This window comes from Barbatula barbatula (assembly GCF_947034865.1).
Source record: "Barbatula barbatula genome assembly, chromosome: 21".
Lineage (NCBI taxonomy): Eukaryota > Metazoa > Chordata > Actinopteri > Cypriniformes > Nemacheilidae > Barbatula > Barbatula barbatula.
This window is the reverse complement of record NC_136784.1, coordinates 2,316,786-2,336,851: the sequence shown is the minus strand read 5'-3', so window position 1 is coordinate 2,336,851 and position 20,066 is coordinate 2,316,786. Positions and strand designations below refer to the sequence as shown.

Genomic DNA, 20,066 nt, shown 5'->3' with positions numbered 1-20,066 from the left:
GATTTATTTAGTGTAGGCTTTAATCTTCATTTCTTTCAACAGGTATAAAAAACCTAAGGTAATTTGCGTCATTGGTGAACTGTGCATGTGATGCTCCTAAATTGACCTTTGACATCCTCACCCACATCTCCTGCACCCCTCCTCTGAAAATAAAAAGGGCACAGAGGTGAATAGATTTTTTCTCTTCCTTTGGCTGTATCTCTGTAGGGACAGCAATCTGAGAGCGCTTTTACCAAAACAATCCATTTTTCAATGACTGCATCTGGGAAACACACACACAAGAAGCAAACCAGTGTCGTTTTTTTCCCTTTCCGAATAAGCCAACACATACCCGGTGCAACAAACTCAAAGCACTTGATAAGTGAGCCGATGGTTTCCCAGTGGAACACTGACAGCATTTCTATCCGGCGTTCAATCTCTCTTGTTACTCTTGCATGACCTCATCAGTAAGTTCTGAGCTGGTGCCTTTATTATTTTTACATTCGTGACTCCTCTGAGTTAAGTTTAGACTTCCGCAGGCAACCTGTGGAGAACAGGCTTTACAATAAAATGTAAAGATCTTAATTTAACATACCTTGCTTTCTGTAGATCCAGAGCATGGTTCTGACGTGTCCCTCAAGGCCACAAACATCAGATTTGACTGGCGCTCAATGTTGCCCTGTTTTGACATGGAGACAGAGTATCCCTGTGGTTGGTAAGCCTTCTTGGGTATTCATGTTGTGGGTTCCCTGGAGATGTAGTGGGTGAAAAGGACACTTTGGAAGATGTAAGTCTTGGTCAAACAAGAAAGAAAGAGCTATAAAAGTTTTGTATGCATGTTGCGTAGTTATGCTTGAAGTGCAAACTTTCAACTTTGAGAACAATTTAAGAAATAAAATATTGTAACAATTGTAGGGAATCTATGCTTTATTTCCAGCAAGTCTTTAGTTTTTCTGAAGTGCTTTAGTTTGCATTTTTGTCAATTCAATTAGGCAAATACCTTAAATTTAATGTACGATATTCCTCATATTTGGATGAATTCCTTAAGCCCGCTGGATCATTGAAAGCAAATATTGTGCAAATATCCCCATCCCGTTTATCCAACATTGTGTTTTTACTTTAAACTTTGTCTCAGGAGTCATTGATAGCCATGTTTACCTGCAGGGAGGGATACACAAATCCCTCATGTAATTACTAACACTCTTGAAATTATTCTTTCCATATGTGCGAAGGTCTCCACAGATCACCACATTCTCCAGAAATTGCAGCACCTCGGACAGTTCTACCCGCGTCCCGCCCTCCGGGACTGATTGACATCAAGGTATCCGATATCTCGCCAGCCGCATCCAATCAACGGAGGATGTGGGACTTGCCGCCGTTGCCTGTGGATACAACAGGGGGAGCTTGAAAGCGCTTGTTTACTGAGGAGAGCGACAGTCTGACCGGAGGAGACGTGTGTGACGGACGCATTTCCCGCAGATGGGATAAAAGCGAAGCGCATGGCACCAGTTATCCACAACGTCGCTACAGACAAACACAAACTCCTGGTTTGGTTGTAGATGTTCATCGGTTGTTAATAGAATCTTTGGGGGTTTTCCCTTTCATGACTGGCGCGTGTCTGGCTTGCTTTAGGACAAAAGAAGGATATCTGTCGTTTCGTCTTTGCCCACAATCTTTTTACTGGACAGGACGCACTGGGTGAGATGGATATCGAAAAGTACCTGCCACAGCTGATGGCGGAGAAGGATTCCCTGGACCCGTCCTTCCAACACTCCTCGCGGCTTCTGGATCAAGGTTTGTCCCGCTGTATCCCTGTGAAACTCCGGAGCATCTCTTTTACGCAATGTTTTGTGCATTCGGCGCATTACTGGCTGAAGTCTAAAATAATAGATGATGATCCATTATTTTTTATTATCGTGTTTGCAACATCTTTTATTTTCGCTTCCATCAATATTTTAACGTACTGTTTGCTGAATGTAATCCCAAGTAGGCTATCCCTTACCTATCCGTTGGAATGCATCACAACAGTAAATGTAGATTCGGTGTTATTTGGATAAAAGTGCATGTTAAATACACACATGTGAATGTAATCGGCAAATATACTACTATTACTCAATAAGGAAAATATACAATTCTGAAAGATTTATAGCTGATAGAATATATAGCCTTGTTGAGCAATTACGCATTATCATTCCTCAAGAGCATAAGCTCATTCGCGCGCCTATTAAGAAGGGGAGCAGATATGAATCCAGTGAGACTCGAATCATTAATTAATCCGATTTAAGAGCGTCGAGCCAAAACGAGATCTGTCTGAAGTCTGATTGTAGCTCACGGACTAGTCGCGTCTCCGCAATGAAAGTGAAGTCTTTTGGGCATCTAAAACAAATTAACAGCGAGCGAAGTGTGTTCAACAGAGAAAGCTTTTAATCCGGTCTTAACGTGGCAGCTTTTGCCTTTTTGGAGAGAAATGAAACGCAGGTCTCCAAACTGGGCATTTCAAAGTTTTAGAAAAACCTTTAGGAAAGAGATCCTAGAGTCCGTTTTCTTTCTTCATTCCAATAACGGCCTTAGAAAAACAAACTATGGTTTTATTATGGTAAAGCTGCATTAACATGTTTCATTTGTCAGATTTTGATTATTGAATTATGATACGTATCAATACAAACTATAGTAACCATTATGCTTACTAAAGTTTAACCATGGATCATTAAAAAATTGGGGGAACGGTTTTGGTTTTCTGTATAAGTAGCAATATGCAGAACAGAGAACAGTTTGAGTCGCAGCAGTTTGATTTATTAAAATTATATTTACTCATGAAACAATTTAATGCTGATGTGAAGTCTTTAGATCTGCTGTACTGGTGTGTTGGAGATGCTGTGTGCACCCTGGTAAAGTCAGTCTTGAATTAAAGCGAGTTCCGACTGTTACTTTTCCACTTTTCTCAGTGGGGTGGCTGAATGTCTTGCAGCTCACGGATGTGGTTTAATAAAGCATGTTTGCAGGTTCTTTCTGTGCAACTGCTTATACAATAATGGCGTTGTGATGCCTACTTCTTAAAGCATATTTCACCTAAAATGGTTATGCAAGGCAACATCTGTGAAATGTTTGCTCTTTTGGTTGACTGTTACTACAGTATACAAACCTCTCTGATGGACCTGCTTTGTCCTTACAGCTCAAAAATGAGATCTTGGCCAAAATGTTGAATTTTGCTTCCCGGTATGATTATGACGGTGGAACTGTGTAGTTCTGCTTTTTTCTCTCTCTCTCCATCCGAGATGCCAGGCGAAGACTGTTGTCGAGATATTTTCAGACGAGGAAAAAATTCAGTAACCGAGATTTCCGCAGCGAAATCGGGTTTGGTGTAAGAAAGACAGAGTGTTTCTGTCAGGACGGAGAGCCGGGATATAACCGGCGTTGAGGCAGTGCTAATACATTTTCACACTTTCACACTCAGCACTTTTCCGTCCTATCACTCCATCTCTCTACTTATCGATGCTGTCTCTCTTTCTTTACAAGAAATAAGCTGGCCTTTTAGCAGGGAGACAGGAGACATGATGACCCAAGGACAGATTTCTAACTTCTAGACCGTTCTTGGACGATTCATCTCACAGAAATGAGTTCACGAACCACCACAGAGAAAGGGAGAGAGGGACGGGGGTAGAAGCGAGCGAGCGAGACACTGCTTCATGAGTTTATATGCATGCTTTTTCATAAAGAAAGACTCAATTTGCAAGTAATTAGCTAACATCTCTGAATGTTTTATTGGCAGAGATCCGCGCAGGCATCCTGGGGTTTGGAGATGTTTACGTGGCTGCCAAATCTTCAGAATTAGACGGCGCTCTTATCTCTAGCACACCCCAGATGGCTCACGGTGTCACGTCGAGGAGCTCTCATCTCAAAATTCTTAACTAAATTATGTAATTGGCAGAGGAAGAGAAACGACACACAGTACAAATAAACATGGCGTACACACAGGCGTTCGTGCGCACGTCGCTGAACAGATCTTCGCTGGTTGGAAACGAATGAAGTGGGAGTTATAATCAACAGTCAATAAACCCCTAAATCTCACACGGTCTTTAACTTGATTGCTTTAGAAAGTGTAGGATGCGGTAATGAGGAATTAAGCGTAATTACTCTTCATTACATTAAAAACTGATCCACAACAGTGGCTGGAAAACGTTTAATTCACCAGTTAATACTAAAAACACTCACATATACCTAGTTGCAGGTTTCAAAAGAATGCATTTCTTATCTCTTATCTCTTATTATACATCACATTCAAATTTTTACCTAAAGATTTTAAGCCAGATCCTTAAGCCCATCTCATGCTCCAACCCTTAAAGACGTCAGAAACAAACTCCTTTGCAGGTTCCCCAGGCGCTGAGCGTAGCATGTACGGTGTAAGATGGTCTATAAGATACACTGTCAGGGTGACACGTTGATTCCCTGCTATCATAAAAAGATCTGTGGAAAAAAAAAGTATTTTTCTTGCCCTCTGGTCCGTGGCTGTATGCCGGCTTTCTAAACCGCCCACCAGCTAACAGAAACAGCGCCTGGCAATGCATCAAAGACTGAAAGATAGAGATAGCACGATAGAGCGAGAGAAAGAGAGAGAGAGAGAGAGAGAGAGAGAGAGATAAATTGAGAAAGCAGTGGCACTTGATTGAGATGATCATGGCTGTCTCACTGACGCTCTGTGCGGCAGCTTTATCTCTTCTATCTATATGTATATTTGGATGGCTGATTTGAGTTCAGGTTGGTTGTTAATTAAACCTAAAACATTCAGTTATTCAAAGCTGGAACATCAATTCAGTAGGTCATAAAACGTCCCAAAATATGCTGCTCCCCGGACCCATCTTGGGGCCACCCAGTTTGAGAACCGCTGTTTTGAACCATCCAGTGTTTGATTCCACAGGTCATTCTGCGCTCGAGTGTTCACGGACTGGCTTTCGATTGTACAATACAACTGTTCAATATCATAAAAAAGTCACTATTGAGCCATCTATGAAAAATTGTATGTATAGCTGACAAAACGGATAATGCATCTCTTGATGATCTACTACAATGTCGGGTTGCAAATGATAGATGTGTGCCTCTCTACGAATGCATTGCTTTGGAAACACAGAACTAATGTACTTTTTTGTAATATGAAGTGACTTTTATCTTAAAAAAAGAGGGTTAACATTGTTAGTATTTACACTATAAATACATGCACCAAAAGATCTGAGTGGAACATGAAAATAATGCGATTTAAAATGTTGTATCTGATTTGAATTGTGCATCTCTATCTGTTATATTTCATACTGACTTGGCAGAAATTGGATCCATAGTTTAGTACATTTAATGCTATTCTTTTATTTTCTTGCTCTTGCGTAGGCAGCTAATGGCAAGTGCTTTATAGCAGGAAGTCTTTTTGCCGAAAGGATTTATATAGACATCATCTTTCCGTCTCCTTTCTCTCTCTCTTTGACTTTCCATCTGTGTATTGAGAGATGTTTCCTAAGAGACTCGAACTGTTCCTCGTAAAATCTAATGACTGCTTGTTAACTGCAGTCAACACATTGATTTTACCCTTAACATCTGATTAAAGTTTGTAGTCGTGTCATAGAGTCGGCTAGCCGTGCGCTTTGGTCTCACGGTTGCGCCAGATCGACTGATACTTAAAATATCATTTCAGTGTCAATAACAACATCAATCGTTATTCCGAGATTAAAACACTCCGGTTTCCGTTCCAAACCATTAACCTTGCACAAACTCACCCCGTTGGTTGAGTCAGCGTTCTTTTGTTGTTCCTTCAACAATTGAATAAGCCACTTAAACGATCACAAATCGTGTTAGTTTTATGAGTAAGACCAGCCCATGAATGTCAGGTGTGTCGTTGTAGAAAGAAACCGCTTTCATACTTTGCAAAATGCAAAGGATTGTGAGTCACCTCAAACGTTCCTATTCTCCGGCCAGCACTGTTTCTCAGCTCTTCCACAGGTGTAATCATCTTGAGCAGGCCTTGCGTGATGGGATGGGTGATTTTAAAGCGTTCTCATCCCCCATAAAAGGCACCGATGTGGAAAACGTGCCACGCTTCTCATTCTCTTTGAGGGTAAGAGAAAAAGATGACAGTTTTGTGCCTGCGTTTGTCAGTCTCAGCAGTTTCCGCGTGGGGGCTTTCTCAGGTCAGCTCGAAAACAAATGAGCCTGGAATCTCAGACGGCGAGCACTGATTCGACACCGCGGGTCAGGGATAATGAGCCGGAGCGTGTAACTGTGAAATACTGTCTCTGCATGTTTGAGCAAACCGCGGCACTCCGGTCCTCCCTCCCACCCTTTCCAAATTGCCCTTGAGAACTACAAAATCCGTGGCGTGATGTGCGGCGATCTTACAGAGGGATCTGTGGCTTCGCATGATCCTCCAGTGCTGCAGTGTTTCCTTGAATCGCTGAGAGAGACTTTGGGCATTCGTCCAATTACGAAACACTTCACCAAAAAGTTAAAGTCTGTCGTTATATTAAGTCACGTGAATTGAACCGCAAAGCTTTGTTTTTAAACCTCCTGCTATAGGACTTTGAAAGTGTCATCTTCTGAAAAGTGTCTTGATTTTGGTTATTTTCATGCCGTTTCGTTTTATTTTAGCGCAGCAGTCAAATATCCAAAGACAATTAATCCAGTAATGTTTTGTTTTAATATTTTATTTAAAAATATGATTTCGGTAAAGTCTGAGTAAAAATATTTGAGGAATACACATATTAAAACATTTGTGGGGTCAACATATGTGCACATAACAGGAGGATTTATTTGCTTAATTTTACATACTATGTTCGAAGTCTTATGAAGTTATACAATAGTTTTATCTAAGGAAAAACGTATTAATGCCATTAAAAAACCTTGATTCACGATTAGTTTGTATTGTTTACATCATGCACGTATGCGCTGATTGCCAACAAAACACAGACATTTGACGCAGTTTCACTTAGCGTGTGTGGTTCATGTCTGGCATCTTCTAGCGCTAGGATTGCTCAGTCTGTCAGTTTCACACGATCCAGCGTTATATCCAACGTTCCAAAGCTTTCCTTAACCGAAATGCAGTGAACTAACAAACACAGCTGAACTTAAGTACATCAAACGAAGCTCATTGATGGGCGTGCTCTTTCTCCCGCTCAGGCTGATTGACGTGTGGCCGTGCTTGTCCAGGAGAATTATCCAATAAGGGACTAAGAAAATGCCAGAAAAAAAACTTTTCGAAACCTATACGAACCTTAGAAATACCACGCGTTACGTCTAACTACGCATGAGTCGAATACCGATTTCGAGGTATACCGAGGTTTAAAAGAGTCAAGGTTTCAAAACCACATGATACCGTTTCTAAGTTATGAGCTGTGTTTACAGAAAAATTTATAATTAAATCATGTAATGCAATATTTGATGTTTATGTCTAATATATTTGACCAAAATTTGTTTTGAAAGGATATTGTCATTTTAAGGCCTTTATTATTACCTGACACACAATGTGTATTTTGGTTCAACATTAAATGTATCATGTCCAGTTGAAAAGTATTTTTTTGTATTTGCAGACATTTGGAAATTTTACATTTAAGGGTTGTAATAGCTATACTGCAATACCGTGAAACCGTGGCAGTTTTGATCAAGGTTATTATAGCGCCAAAATATCATACCGGCCCATGCCTACGTCTAACTCGTATTTTGACAAGTTGTCCATGTGAAGCCTTAGGAGCCAGCACGTTTAACATTATAAAGAAGTCAGAAGGCAAGAAACACTGTTGCACCCGCCCTTTAAGTATAATAATGTAGAATAACACAAATGCATCTATGGCAATTATGTTGTGAATATTAAATCTTAAATAGATGTAGAACATTAAATGTAGACGTAAGCATTTTATTAAGCCAATTTTATTCTTGTGGTCTTGCCCTGAGATGCTTTTAAAACCGCATACTGATGGAATTCTGGTCTCTTATTGGCTGATTTGGTCAACGTCAATTATTCCACAAATAAATGTTTGTTTTTGTAACGAAAAGAAGTTAACATGTTTAAACATTCAGAATTTAAACATACAGACGTTTCAAAGGCCCCCGGCATCACATATTTTATGAGAACAGTGTTGCACCTAGGCCCAAATACATAGGATGTACGGCTTCAGAATATTTTCAATTCTTTTAAATAACGCAATTTTATTTCTGGGTGAACTGTTCCTTTAAATGATGCCCAAGCTCCTTGTTTGCAGAAGGAAAGGCTTTGTACCAGACAGGACAGGGGCTCAAGACAGCTCAACCGTCCTTAAAGCTAATCTACGCTGAGGAGTGTTCCGTACTTACAAAAGTGGACTGTCCGCTAACCCGGCACTAATCTAGGCCACCAATCCGCCCCTGCGGTGCTCTCTCCTCAATTATACAGTATTAATCTTCCACCGTTGCAGGATGTTAATGCACAGGACAGTACAACAGCAGCCCTGGATAACAGACGATAAGAGAGAGAGAGAGAAATAAAGAGAGAGAGTCTGTTAATCAGTATGTCTTTGTGCTCCGGGCTACAGTTTGAATAAGGCCGCACTCCTTCCGTAGGGAGAAAGTTATTTATGAAGGACCGCCACCAAATTAAATTTCAAACGGAAGGGAGAGAAGGCAATAGGCTGGCGAAATGGAAGAATGAAATTGGAAACGCAACGTATGAAAAGAGAGAGGTAAACCGCGAGAGGGCAGGATGTATAAGGGACAAATAAAGAAAGAGATGAGGAGGAGAATTTGACGGTATGTAAATTGGAGGGCTCTCCATAGTGTGTGTTGTCGGACTGAAGATGGCTCTCGGATACAGATGGCGGGGTGCTTCTGTCAGGAGGAGAGAAAGGATAGCTGGCGGAGAGGCTGGATTTGTTGGACAGGGTATCACTGGGAGGCGGGACGGATATGGGTGTGATTGAGAGAAATCTGCAATGTTCACACATTAGGAGGTGTTTTTTTTGTCTTCGCAACGCAGGGTGTTTCTCAAATCCAACGGCTTCCACTTGGGATGCTTAAGTTTCCTGCTGGAAGCTCAGTATGTGTGCTATTGTCTCTCTGCGTGTGTGTGTAGAGATGAATTGACAATGCCCGTTACAGGGGATTCAAATGCGAACTTAATGAAGTTGAATCAAAATGAATTTAAACTCCAAAGATGTACTTATAACAGCGACTATATAATACCTAGAAATAACCAAATGCTTGTCAACGCAAAACTTGACATGTTGTGAAGATTAAAAAGAGTTTTAAAGTCTTTGGTTTTAAGATTTCATAGCAGACACACAGATGGACTGATACATAGATCGATTGGATAATTCACCCAAAAACGAATGACGAATTTCTCCTCCAGAACACAAAAGAAGACATTTCGAAGAATGTTGGGAACAAAACAACAGCGGTACCCAATGACTTGCGTTGGTTTTGTGTCCATACAATAGTGAATGCGTACCGCCATTGATCAATTGCCAGATCATTCTTCAAAATGTGCAGCATTCTTCAATAATCATACAGGCTTGAAATGACAAAGGGTTGGGTAAATGTACTGTATATGTAAAATGTATATTTGATCATTTTAATTTATGGATTCTGCCGGATGTTTATGTTTAGATGTCGGATGCATGTAGACGTCTCTCAGATCGGTAGAAACTGAGTAAAACTGAGAAATTCTTTTCTTTGTTCGTGGATTTTGTAGGTACTGTCATTTTTTCCGGTATGTTTTTTCGTTGAATCTGAGAATACTTGAACCGAAGCTGTTTCGTAAAAGGCCCAAATGTTCAAAACCCAATATTAGCTATTGAAATGGTACAAGTGACTTAAAAGTTTTTATTAAATCGTATATTTAGTCATAAACAAGACAAAAACAAAAAGAAACAATATCTATAATTTTGCTTCTCAAATACATGAATCTTGTTTTAAGGATGTTTGGACAAAAACTTTTTTGTGTGACAAAAACACATTTTTATTTATGCAAAAAAAATTGCAGTGAAAGCACAATATGTTCAGCTCGGGGATATCTAGATAGAATAATTAAAGTTCAATGAAAAACCTGTAATGTGTCTGCTGATGATATCATCCGGATGTGCTCTCTTATAATATAATCCTTGTAATGGTCAAGAACGGCCTTTGAAAAGAAAATCAAGCTTCCCCCTCTGTCTCCGTCTCACACGCATTACTCTCAGCGCATTACTAAATAACTTCTTTCTCCAAAAGCTTGAAAATCCACTTAAGTTTCATTTACCCATATCCTGTTTCTTCGCTTCTGCGCTATTAAAGATTCATGCCCCTCCATAGCCCTGCTGTATCTTCAGTTTTTCCCCCATTATACCCTATAACGCTTTGTATGTGTGTGCGTGATGCCTTATCTCTTGTGTATGGAGGTCTAAAAGCTCTGAGCTGGAAGCTTTATGCTGTTATTTATTAATTTTTTGTACAACCATGCAAAGAGGAGGAGAAGCGCTTACTCCCATCGGTTCCAGCGGCTCCTGGGGGTCTGCTTGGTTCTGTTGTTAAAACATGATTACGGAGCATTTTCTCTCTTTATAACGTCAGGTCAATAAACATCCCCAATAATTATTACAACAATTACACACTTAAATTGTTGGCTTGAGTAAGTGAACCGCATGTGCCGATGCAATACTTTTTAATGCTGATGAATTATGGGTAATCTGTGTTCCTTATACTATGCAAAGTAGCAGTGTTCTACACTTTTATAGCATTTCCTTTTTTCCGAGAAGTCTACTTATAAATAAAAAGCGGTTTCGTTTTTTATCTCTCTGACCATTTATTTGATCAGGTCATGTTGGTATCTTTAAAGCATGTCTTTGTAAACGGTCTACTCTCGCTTGTTTACACCTGTCAGAGTAAACCGTAATGCTGAATTTAAAGTGCTGACGTGTAAGAAATGGGCGGTAATATGTTGCTAATGTGATCTTGTAACCTTGTTATTTGAAACATTTGCAAACAGCTATTTTTATTAAAGCTGCACTTTGTAAGGTTTGCCCCGTCACCATATCTGTTCGAAACATAAAATTATAGGTTCAATACTTTATGGAAAACATAACATTTAAAAATTCATGTGGGTTCATCTTTATGTAGGTTGAAGTCAAATGACGTCAAAATGACATGCCATGAAACCCGACAGCTCAAATTATAAGTCATCCATTTAAGCTCCTCTGAAAGCACAAATACATCTGGAAGACGTCTATTTGATGTCTGCATTTACATCTGCAAAATGTATGTTTTTGATTGTTTGCTCATTTTATCAGTGTCATATATACATCTAGAAGATGTCCGTAATGTTTATGATTGAGAATGTATTTGAAACTGCTCTTTCTAAGACATTTATCACATCTTTCAGACGTACCTTTGCTATTTGGGTCAACGTTGTGAAACGGGATAATATAAGGATGCTGTTTCGAGCATTGACTTGTGGCTAACTTGATCAATCACTTATTTATTTATTTTGCCCCAGAAATGTAGAGATTGTAGCTTTTAAACAGCAAAAATCCAGTTTCGCACAATAGAGCGTCTCTTTTTTTGCATTGCAGGATGTTTTTACGATCCAGCGGCTTTCCCCTATGAAGCTAAGAAACTCTCACAGTGTGTTTGTTTGTGTTAACTAAAGCGCGCATTTCTTGTAATTGCAGATTGAGTCAGATTTACTTGCTTCTTTGTGTGAAGATTAGCAAAACAAATAGCGTAACTGCTTTTCGTTGATTTCCCTAAATCTTCTCCCCACGTTTACTGTCAGAACATCTGGTGTTTTTATATCGTTGCGCTAGGAACATAATTCTTGTGTGGTTTAGTCGAATTGTTACATAAACACACATGGCTGTAGTGCTCAGAGAATGAAATTTCAGCTTCGTCCTCAGCAGAGTTGACAGTTCCCGGCAAACATCTGCACCCCTGGATGTTTTATGATGCACTACATACTTCGACATAGAGTTCAAGGTACCTGCTTCACTTTCTATCCGTATTTCTCTTCCTTTTTCTTGGCTGTATAATGAAAAACTGGATGGACCCATTGCATACTTCTTGACCATTAAAACAGTACGTTCTATATAGTATGTTTGGGTCTAGTGTGCATACTTTCCATATTTGTTTTGTTCCTATAACATTTACGTTTTAAAGTCACTTTGAGCACACCTTTAATTTGATGTACAAGCACATAGTGTAGATGTGAAGCTCGACAGCATAGAGAGAGAGATAGAGAATGGCGTGCTTCATCTGTACATTGATGGACTTTGTTTTAAAGGTCAGAGGAACGTACAGAACTCACAGGAGCTACCAGTCAAATGTTATTGGATCAGCGGATCGTAATGTACTCGTCTTGCTTTAATCGCTTTTCTAGGTAATTTATTTCGCTCTCCTTTTTAATAAAACCTTGGTTCCCAGTGTTCGACCGTTTGCGTCTCGGCGTGCTGTCGGACTTCAGTGCTTGTTATGGTCGGCACGGCCGTCAGAGCCACAAACAGGTTCGAGCCGTGTAGCTCATTAAAGACGCTCGGCCCACCCTCTCGCCGTCTGTTTTCTTTCCTCAGCCTGAAACTTTTCACCGTGGGCAGTCTGTTCTGCGCTCATTCTTTTCCCTTCTGCTTTTGTCTGAAAGGCCATTAGCTAGATGTCTCGGTGGCCGTCGAGGGCTCTTTTCACTCCGTTGCTCATTTAAAGTGATTTAGAATCACCTGCGAGGAAGTTCAGAACTGGACTGTTGGGGTTTCTGAAAAGCAGGATGGCTAATGACCCATACAATGCTATGCGTAATATTTGTCAATGTTTGCATTGTAAATACAGTATCAAGGGATTTAGCATGTATGATGTGACATTTGAGGCACCAGCATTGTGAATATGTTGTAAGCAGTTTCCCTCTTCACGCCTCCTGTCTGCCATTTTTAGTATAGGTTTAAATGATAGATTTTTCTTTTACGCCAAAATTCGTTAGGATATTAAGTAAAGATCATGTTCTAGGATGATATTTTCTACTTTCCTACCATAAATGTATAATATGCTATGCTAAGGACTTTATTTGGACAACTTTAAAGGCGATTTTTCTCAATATCTGGACTTTTCAAAGAGTCGAATCTCGGCGAAATATCGTCCAATCCTAACAAACCAGACATCAATGGAAAACTTAAGACTGATATTGTTATCCAAGGTCACAAATTATACTATTATCTATTATTTTTGTTCCAGTTTTACGATCCATGTTCAAACTTGCATTGCACATAAGAGCTCCATGTGCCGGTACATGGGTACCGCTATGCCAGCGTTGAAGAAAATGAACATCAAGACATTTATTTATTGCTTAGTTCAATAACTAACCGTCTGTCCATGCTGCTGTAAGAAAAGAACTAACGCGTTTCATTGAAAGGGTCTGAAGTGTCACATGTCTGTGTCTGGAGACATGATTAAAGTGATCCTGCAGACGCGGCAGTACATACACGCAGCAGCAGGCTCCTGTGAGAGCAATGCAAGAGATAAGGGAGATAGACACCCGGCCTGCTTATAGATCTGTGGTTTAAAGGTGTTGAGACACTGGTTCTAATTGCAGAAGAGGAGATATAACTTGTGCTAAGGATGCTGAGGACACGAGGAGGATGAGAGGGAGATGAGAAACAGAAGAGGAGGAAATTAGTGGTTTGGGAGATGAAGGATAGCAGTTAGAGAGAAAGCAGTTACATTTGTTTACTTGCATATGCTTTATTTGATATTTCATTCTATATAAAGGCCTTACTCAGCACCTTATTTTAATTTTACTCCAATGTTTGGACTTACTGTATGTTTTTGTTATATGTTCAATGCAATCCAATCCAATAAAGTACCTTTCAAGAAAATGTCAAATTGAGAGGGGAAAGGAGGGAGAGGAAAGAGGGCAGTACACTCTTAAAAATAAAGGTGCTTCAAAAGATCTCTACCCAGATAGCTTCCAAAACTACCGTAATTTGCATTCTGGGGAAAATGAAGAACCTTTGGATGTGAAACAACTTGAGGGTGAGTAACTAATAGCAGACTTTTCATTTTTGGGCGGAGGTTCCCTTTAACATTCGAAGAACCTTTCTGTTCCACATCATTGTTCTTCAGATTATAAAAAGGTCAGATAGAAATGGTCCTTTAAAAGACATTTGACTAAATGGTTCTTTGTGGAACCAAAAATTGTTCTTCTATGGCATTGCTGTGAAGAATCTTTTATGCACCTTTATTTTTAAAAGTATAGCTTAGTAGAACACCATAGAAGGATAAATGACAATGGTTGTCAAAAGTACCCCCGAACTGTTTGCTTTCCTACATTCTTCAAAATATCTTTGTGTTCATCAGAATAAATACATTTACGAAGCTATTTTATATCTATGGTAGTCAATCGTAGCCAAGAACTGTCTCTGTGTTCATCAGAACAAACTAAAGACATTAATACAGGTTCGCAACAACTCCAGGTTGGGAAAATGAAGACAGAATTTTCATTTTGGGTAAACTGTTCCTTAACTGTTGCATATGTGCGTGCGGTTGAGTGTTTAATTGGTGAACCGATAGCTATTGTGTGTCAGTGGAAACACTAGATGAGAGTGATAGTAAAGAGAAAGTCTGTGTGTGTGGTGTGTTGTCCGTGTTCTGCCGCAGTAGGATCAGATAAGGGCTTTCACAGAGGAGATACGAGCTCATTTTACACACATCCAGACACACGAGCCCAATCCACAACGATACACAAACACTCGAGAAGATTGAGTGTCCGGTCTAAGGCCGAGAGCGGATCAAAGAATCAGACCCGCGTCTCAGAGACACCAACCAGACCAATGAGCGTGAATTTTTGTGGCTGTGGGAGATGGAGAGAAAAAGATGTGGAGGGAATAAAGTGAAGGATCAGCTCAACGGGTGGACACGGTATGAGAAATCAACCAAACGCTGAGATGCTGTTTTGACAAATTCTGATGTCGTACGTGAGGATAATAACACACTGAGATAATGCTCTAAGGAGAGGTGTTTGTGCGAGAGAGTTTTTGAGATTGTAATAAATGCGTCTTTCGTGTTTCTTAGCTGTAAGAATTATAAGTCGTTGCCTGAAAAGTGGTAAATCAATCACAGTTCACAAAATCACGTGAATATCACATATACTGTATGTACTGTATCCGCAGTGTTTTGTTCTTGGTATTAACAAATTGAAATCCTAAAATTCCAATATTGCATTGACAGCGCGTGCACACGCAACATCTGCAGCTCAAGACGGCCTCTGCCGTGTGCGGCGCGCAGACGTTCAGCCGGAATCCCAGCGGCATCCGTCAAACAAACCTCGCTGTCGTTCAGCAAATATTACCCGAGCTGTTTATCCAGTCTTCCCCCTGCCTAAAAATAAACAAGAGCCGATTAATTAATGACAAACACACACAGAGATGAGATGCAAATAAACACGCACATCCAGTGAATTAACAGACGTCATCTCACGCCCATGGGGCGTGCGGTTCTCCGCTCCCGTCTCGGTTTAATTTGAATTGGCATGCTCAGAAACAGCTGGGCACAGCTCTGTCAACCAAACACAAATAACAAACAGCCGTCCCCATAGACGGCTGAATTATCATATTTATGGTGTCTCGTGACCCTGTGAGTTCTGTAATGAAATGTGCTGATTCTGATCAGGCGGATGTTTTTTATGCAGAAGTGTGTACGTGTGTTTGAGACGGTGAAGGAAACATCAAGAAGTTTGCTTGTCCTTTCACTTTGGGAGATCCAAAAGTCAACCCTCATGTCATTTCGGACCTGTTTGACTTTCTCTCTTCTGCAGAACACAAACGAAGATATTTTGAAGAATTTTGGTAACCGAACAACGTACAATAAAATTTTCTCCTGATCGGTCTTGTTACCAAATAAAAAATATTTCAAGCAATATTTAATTTCCATTATTTGATTCACTATTTGCGTATAAGTGATAGGATGGATGTAAAATGAGCACAGATTTAGATTATTGGTTGTATGGAATCATGCAGTTTAATATTCATATTCATTGACATATAATGCATATAATGAAAGTCAACAAATATTTAAAAAGGACATAAGAATTAAAAACCAAGACATTTCTCAAAATATCTTCTTTTGTGTTCCAACGATGAAAAAGTCCTAAACAGATTTGTCTTTACTCGAACAAATGCACTGATCCTTGTAAATTCCATGAGCCAGATTCTGTCCGGTACACTAGATGTTTGTGCAGTAGAAAAATAGCATTTGACTTTAAACAGGTCGTATACAATAAAATATTGACATTGCCGATGAGAATGACCGTATTTCACTGTCCAAAGCCTATCCGATAGGGCTGTGACAGGAAAGGCGATCCATCAGGGATAAAGTGTTCTGTTATTGAGGGACGGTATTGAGTGGGAATGCAGCTGAATGAAATCTCTGCCTAGCTCATCTGGGATATCGATCCGGCTCTGGTGAATTAATGGTGACATTCCTGCCGTTTGCACAAAGGGGAGAGCATTGTTGTCTTTTCTAGATCAATCACCAGTCAGAGTGGCTTGTCAATAGGGAAGAGTGACTGGTTTGGCATGGATTTAGAGGTGTCAAAAGTTTATAAGTGTGCACACACAGACACTAAATATAGCAACCGCAACATCAGTCGGAAACCTAGAGACAAAATAGGCATTGTGGCAGATAAAGTTTCAATTCAAATTCAAAATTTCAGTTGCATGCAAAAAAATTCATTCCAAATATACTCAAAGGTATTTTGCAGTTGTAAATTTTATGCACGAGTAAATGCATAGTTATTTGCGTTGCATCTCTCCATCGATAATATGAATGTATTTCTACATTTTTATGACTTTTGAGACCATTATTCTCCAAAGTTGATTCCCACATAATTTATGTAGTTCGCCGCTACATAAATCCCAAACTCCCCCATAATAAATAGATGTTGCACACACTTTTTACACAGGCGGGTTTAAAGCCTGTCGTTCTCTTTGTATGCACCGTGTAAAACAAACACAGCATGCTTCAGAATATGATGTATTGCTGTGTTTCTCAACCAGGGGGCCGGGGCGCACTGGGGAGGCCTCAAAAAACTTCCAAAGGGGGCTTCAAGATGACATTAAAAGCTTAAACAACACAAAAATCAAGAAAATCATTTCTTTGTGTTAGTTTTTTTTCTTCGGTAAAGAAGCGGAAATGTGACGGCATCTTAATTCTGTGTTAGACGGTGTAGTGCTTCGAAAGGGAGGGTTGGAGCGAGCCGTTGGTTGCAAGCACTGGCCCTTTAAAAAGAAAAAGGTCCACTGATGTATAGAAAATAATACTAATATTGATGGATTTAGCTCATAGATATGTCATATTCTCCCTAAAAAAATATACATAAAAAATATGTTATATGTGCACAATGAAACTTTGCTGTAGTTTTGCAGCAGGTTTGCTAGGAACGTACTGCAGATTTAATTTACAATTTAGTATTAAACAATCTTATCTAGTTCTTATAATTTATTTAATAAAAAAGACTAAATATCTTCATAACTTTTCTTGTCATGTAAATGTATCATAATTTAAGAAGTTTTAAATGTTTTTATTGAAAAACAAGACAAAGATGCTTAGGAAGAATGTCATGTTTGCTGTGCTAATGCCAGTAATGAGACCGGTCTCATCTTGCTCATTTTGAATCTCAAAAGTCAAATTGTTTTAATTTTCGTTAAAGTAAACTTTAACTTAAATTGAAAACAACACTAATATTGTGTAATACTCTAATCTACAGTAAATTACTGGCAAACCTGCTGCAAAACTTTTTACTGTGTATATACACGTGTATATACAGTATAGGTATACATCCCTAAAATCCAGAAATGTAAACATTTTCCTTGTGTGTTTTATTTGCATCATCTGTTCACATCTCAAAAACTGTGAAAGTGACTCAAACTCCTGCTGTGCTGGAGTGTTGGGCTGCTTCTCTTCCACTGAAAAGAATGTATGATGAGTGGCTTGAATTACCCAGCAGCCCTTGTGCTCAAGCTTTTAGGATTAAAATTCTGTTACATTGCCTCCCGCAGTCTCTGGAACACGTATAATGAATAATAGAGGAAAATCTCTCCAGTAAAATGAGGACATTGCAGGAGTCCAGATGCGGTGGATACCAAACTGAGTAATACACACTATCCTGAATGTAATGTATGTGATTTAGACATTTTTAAGGGTTTCTGTTGTGATAATGACCAGCTAGTGTTTTTCTCCTGATCAGTCTTGTTACCAAATAAAAAACATTTCAAACAATATTTAATTTCCATTATTTGATTCACTATGTGCATATAAGTGAGAGGATGGATGTAAAATGAGCACAGATTTGGATTATTGGTTGTATGGAATCATGCAGTTTAATATGCATATTCATTGAAACGGTTTTTAATTCTTATGTCCTTTTTTAAAATTTGTTTAGTCAAAATTGTATTTTTTTCAGTCTCTAGATATTATGTCTCACGGACAAATATGCATTGCCATTTTTATATCCTTCTTCACTCTTTATCTCTTCTTACTCTTAGTAGCATAACATGTTTAGATGCTTTGAAGTGGTTTCTCAGGTTAGTATTCAAAACTTTAAAACCACAGTGATGGCGGATCCTTTTTTGCATCAGGACACAGATTTTTCCAGGATTAAATTGTTATTTGCATTTTATATTCATTTTTCCAGCCGTCCAAGACCAATACATGACAGACCCGTGCCCCAGCGGCTGATAACCACCTTATGTTACACAGACGCTGTGTGTTAAAATACGAGTCTATAAAACCGAAGACCAGAGAGACAAATAGGACATAAAGCCTGTGATGTTCCAGTGCTGCTCTTTAAACACTTTATTTGCTTGGCAGGCGCTTTGCCCTACAGTAAGAAAGCTCTTCCAGCCCCCACAGGCGTGTGGGTTTAAATTTCCAGATTGGCACGAAAGCGATGAGAGGGAATCGGGCAGCCCCGGGCGTTCCTACGGTCATTAAACTCCCACAAAAATGTGACCATTCACACGTCAGAGGATGATTTGCTTGTAAATTTGCAGAACGAAGAGGAGATTTTGTATTGTTTTACAACATTATAAGCTCTCTTCATGCTGATTTGAGTTCTTTGGTTTGTTTACCGAAGCTTCTCTATGATGCAGATGTTCGGATTAAACATACAGTAAAAAAAACATCTGGTGGAATCAGACGCGTCTATTTAAAGATATTGGAGGAAAAAGCAGGCAGGCGGCAGCCTGTAATTCATCTCATTAACTTAATTTAATAAAAGGAAATTACTGCCACACAACTTTAATGTTTATGTAGACAAATAAAAGCGAATGCATTTCTGTTTTAAGAATAAGTGGCGGTCACATAAGACCTCGTGTTCCATAGAAGCTTCATAGAGACGCTTCATGTTTCGTTCGGGGTAATCGGTGGGGAATGATGGAGCTGGCCCTGTGACAAGAGGCCCATTAGGGTTCTCATTATAGTATAGTCTACTTGTTGGGCTCATAAAAATGTTGGCACAGATACCTAGAATCCAAGAGACGGCCATGCTATACAGCCAAGCTGAAATGAATATTGCTCCAAAAATGGAAAATTCTGTCATATACTTATCCTCACGCCCCACCAACCTGTGGTAAGTAAGTCATCCTGTAACAACCTGCATGATTTACTTTCTTCTGTGTCACACAAGAGAATTTTAAGGCAAAAATTGGATGGGCATATACAAGGGTTTCAGTCAATAACATTCTCAGCCAGTCTCCTCTTATGTTCTTCCAAAGAAACAAAGTCGTACAGGCTTTGAAGAACATGAAGTCTTAATAAATGACAAAAACGTCATTTTATCTTTGTAATAGTATTTCATTGGAGCTTAATGCATTATTAAAGCAGAGCCTCTGACATCATATCCTGTTGCCCATATACAGTTGGCAAAGCTTTATGTGTCTAGGGACTGGCTCACCTGTATATGGGTCGTTGACAAATAAACCATATCATGTGTCCTATGGGGTGACAGCAAAACATTAGAGTATTTATATTCGATTATTCATATTTTGAATATACGTAAAATAGCATACGTGAGATATTTATCTTCATTGTTAGTTTGGACACGTGCGATTTATTTGTCAACCACCGAT

The 20,066-nt window shown here is 39.4% G+C and overlaps 1 protein-coding gene across 3 annotated transcripts in view; it reads left to right on the top strand.

The window, feature by feature from the left end:
* The first annotated feature begins 1,367 nt into the window (after positions 1–1,367).
* khdrbs3 (KH domain containing, RNA binding, signal transduction associated 3) overlaps positions 1,368–20,066 on the top strand; it is an 86,792-nt gene continuing 68,093 nt past the window's right edge. Inside the window, exons 1-2 of one of the 3 annotated variants that reach the window (XM_079485670.1) lie at positions 1,370–1,526; positions 1,612–1,773. In XM_079485670.1, coding sequence (XP_079341796.1) covers positions 1,683–1,773 — 91 coding nt within the window. In that variant the 5' untranslated portion in view covers positions 1,370–1,526; positions 1,612–1,682. Of the gene's footprint in view, positions 1,774–20,066 lie in introns of all 3 variants that reach the window. The other 2 variants (XM_079485671.1, XM_079485669.1) reach the window with 2 other exon arrangements.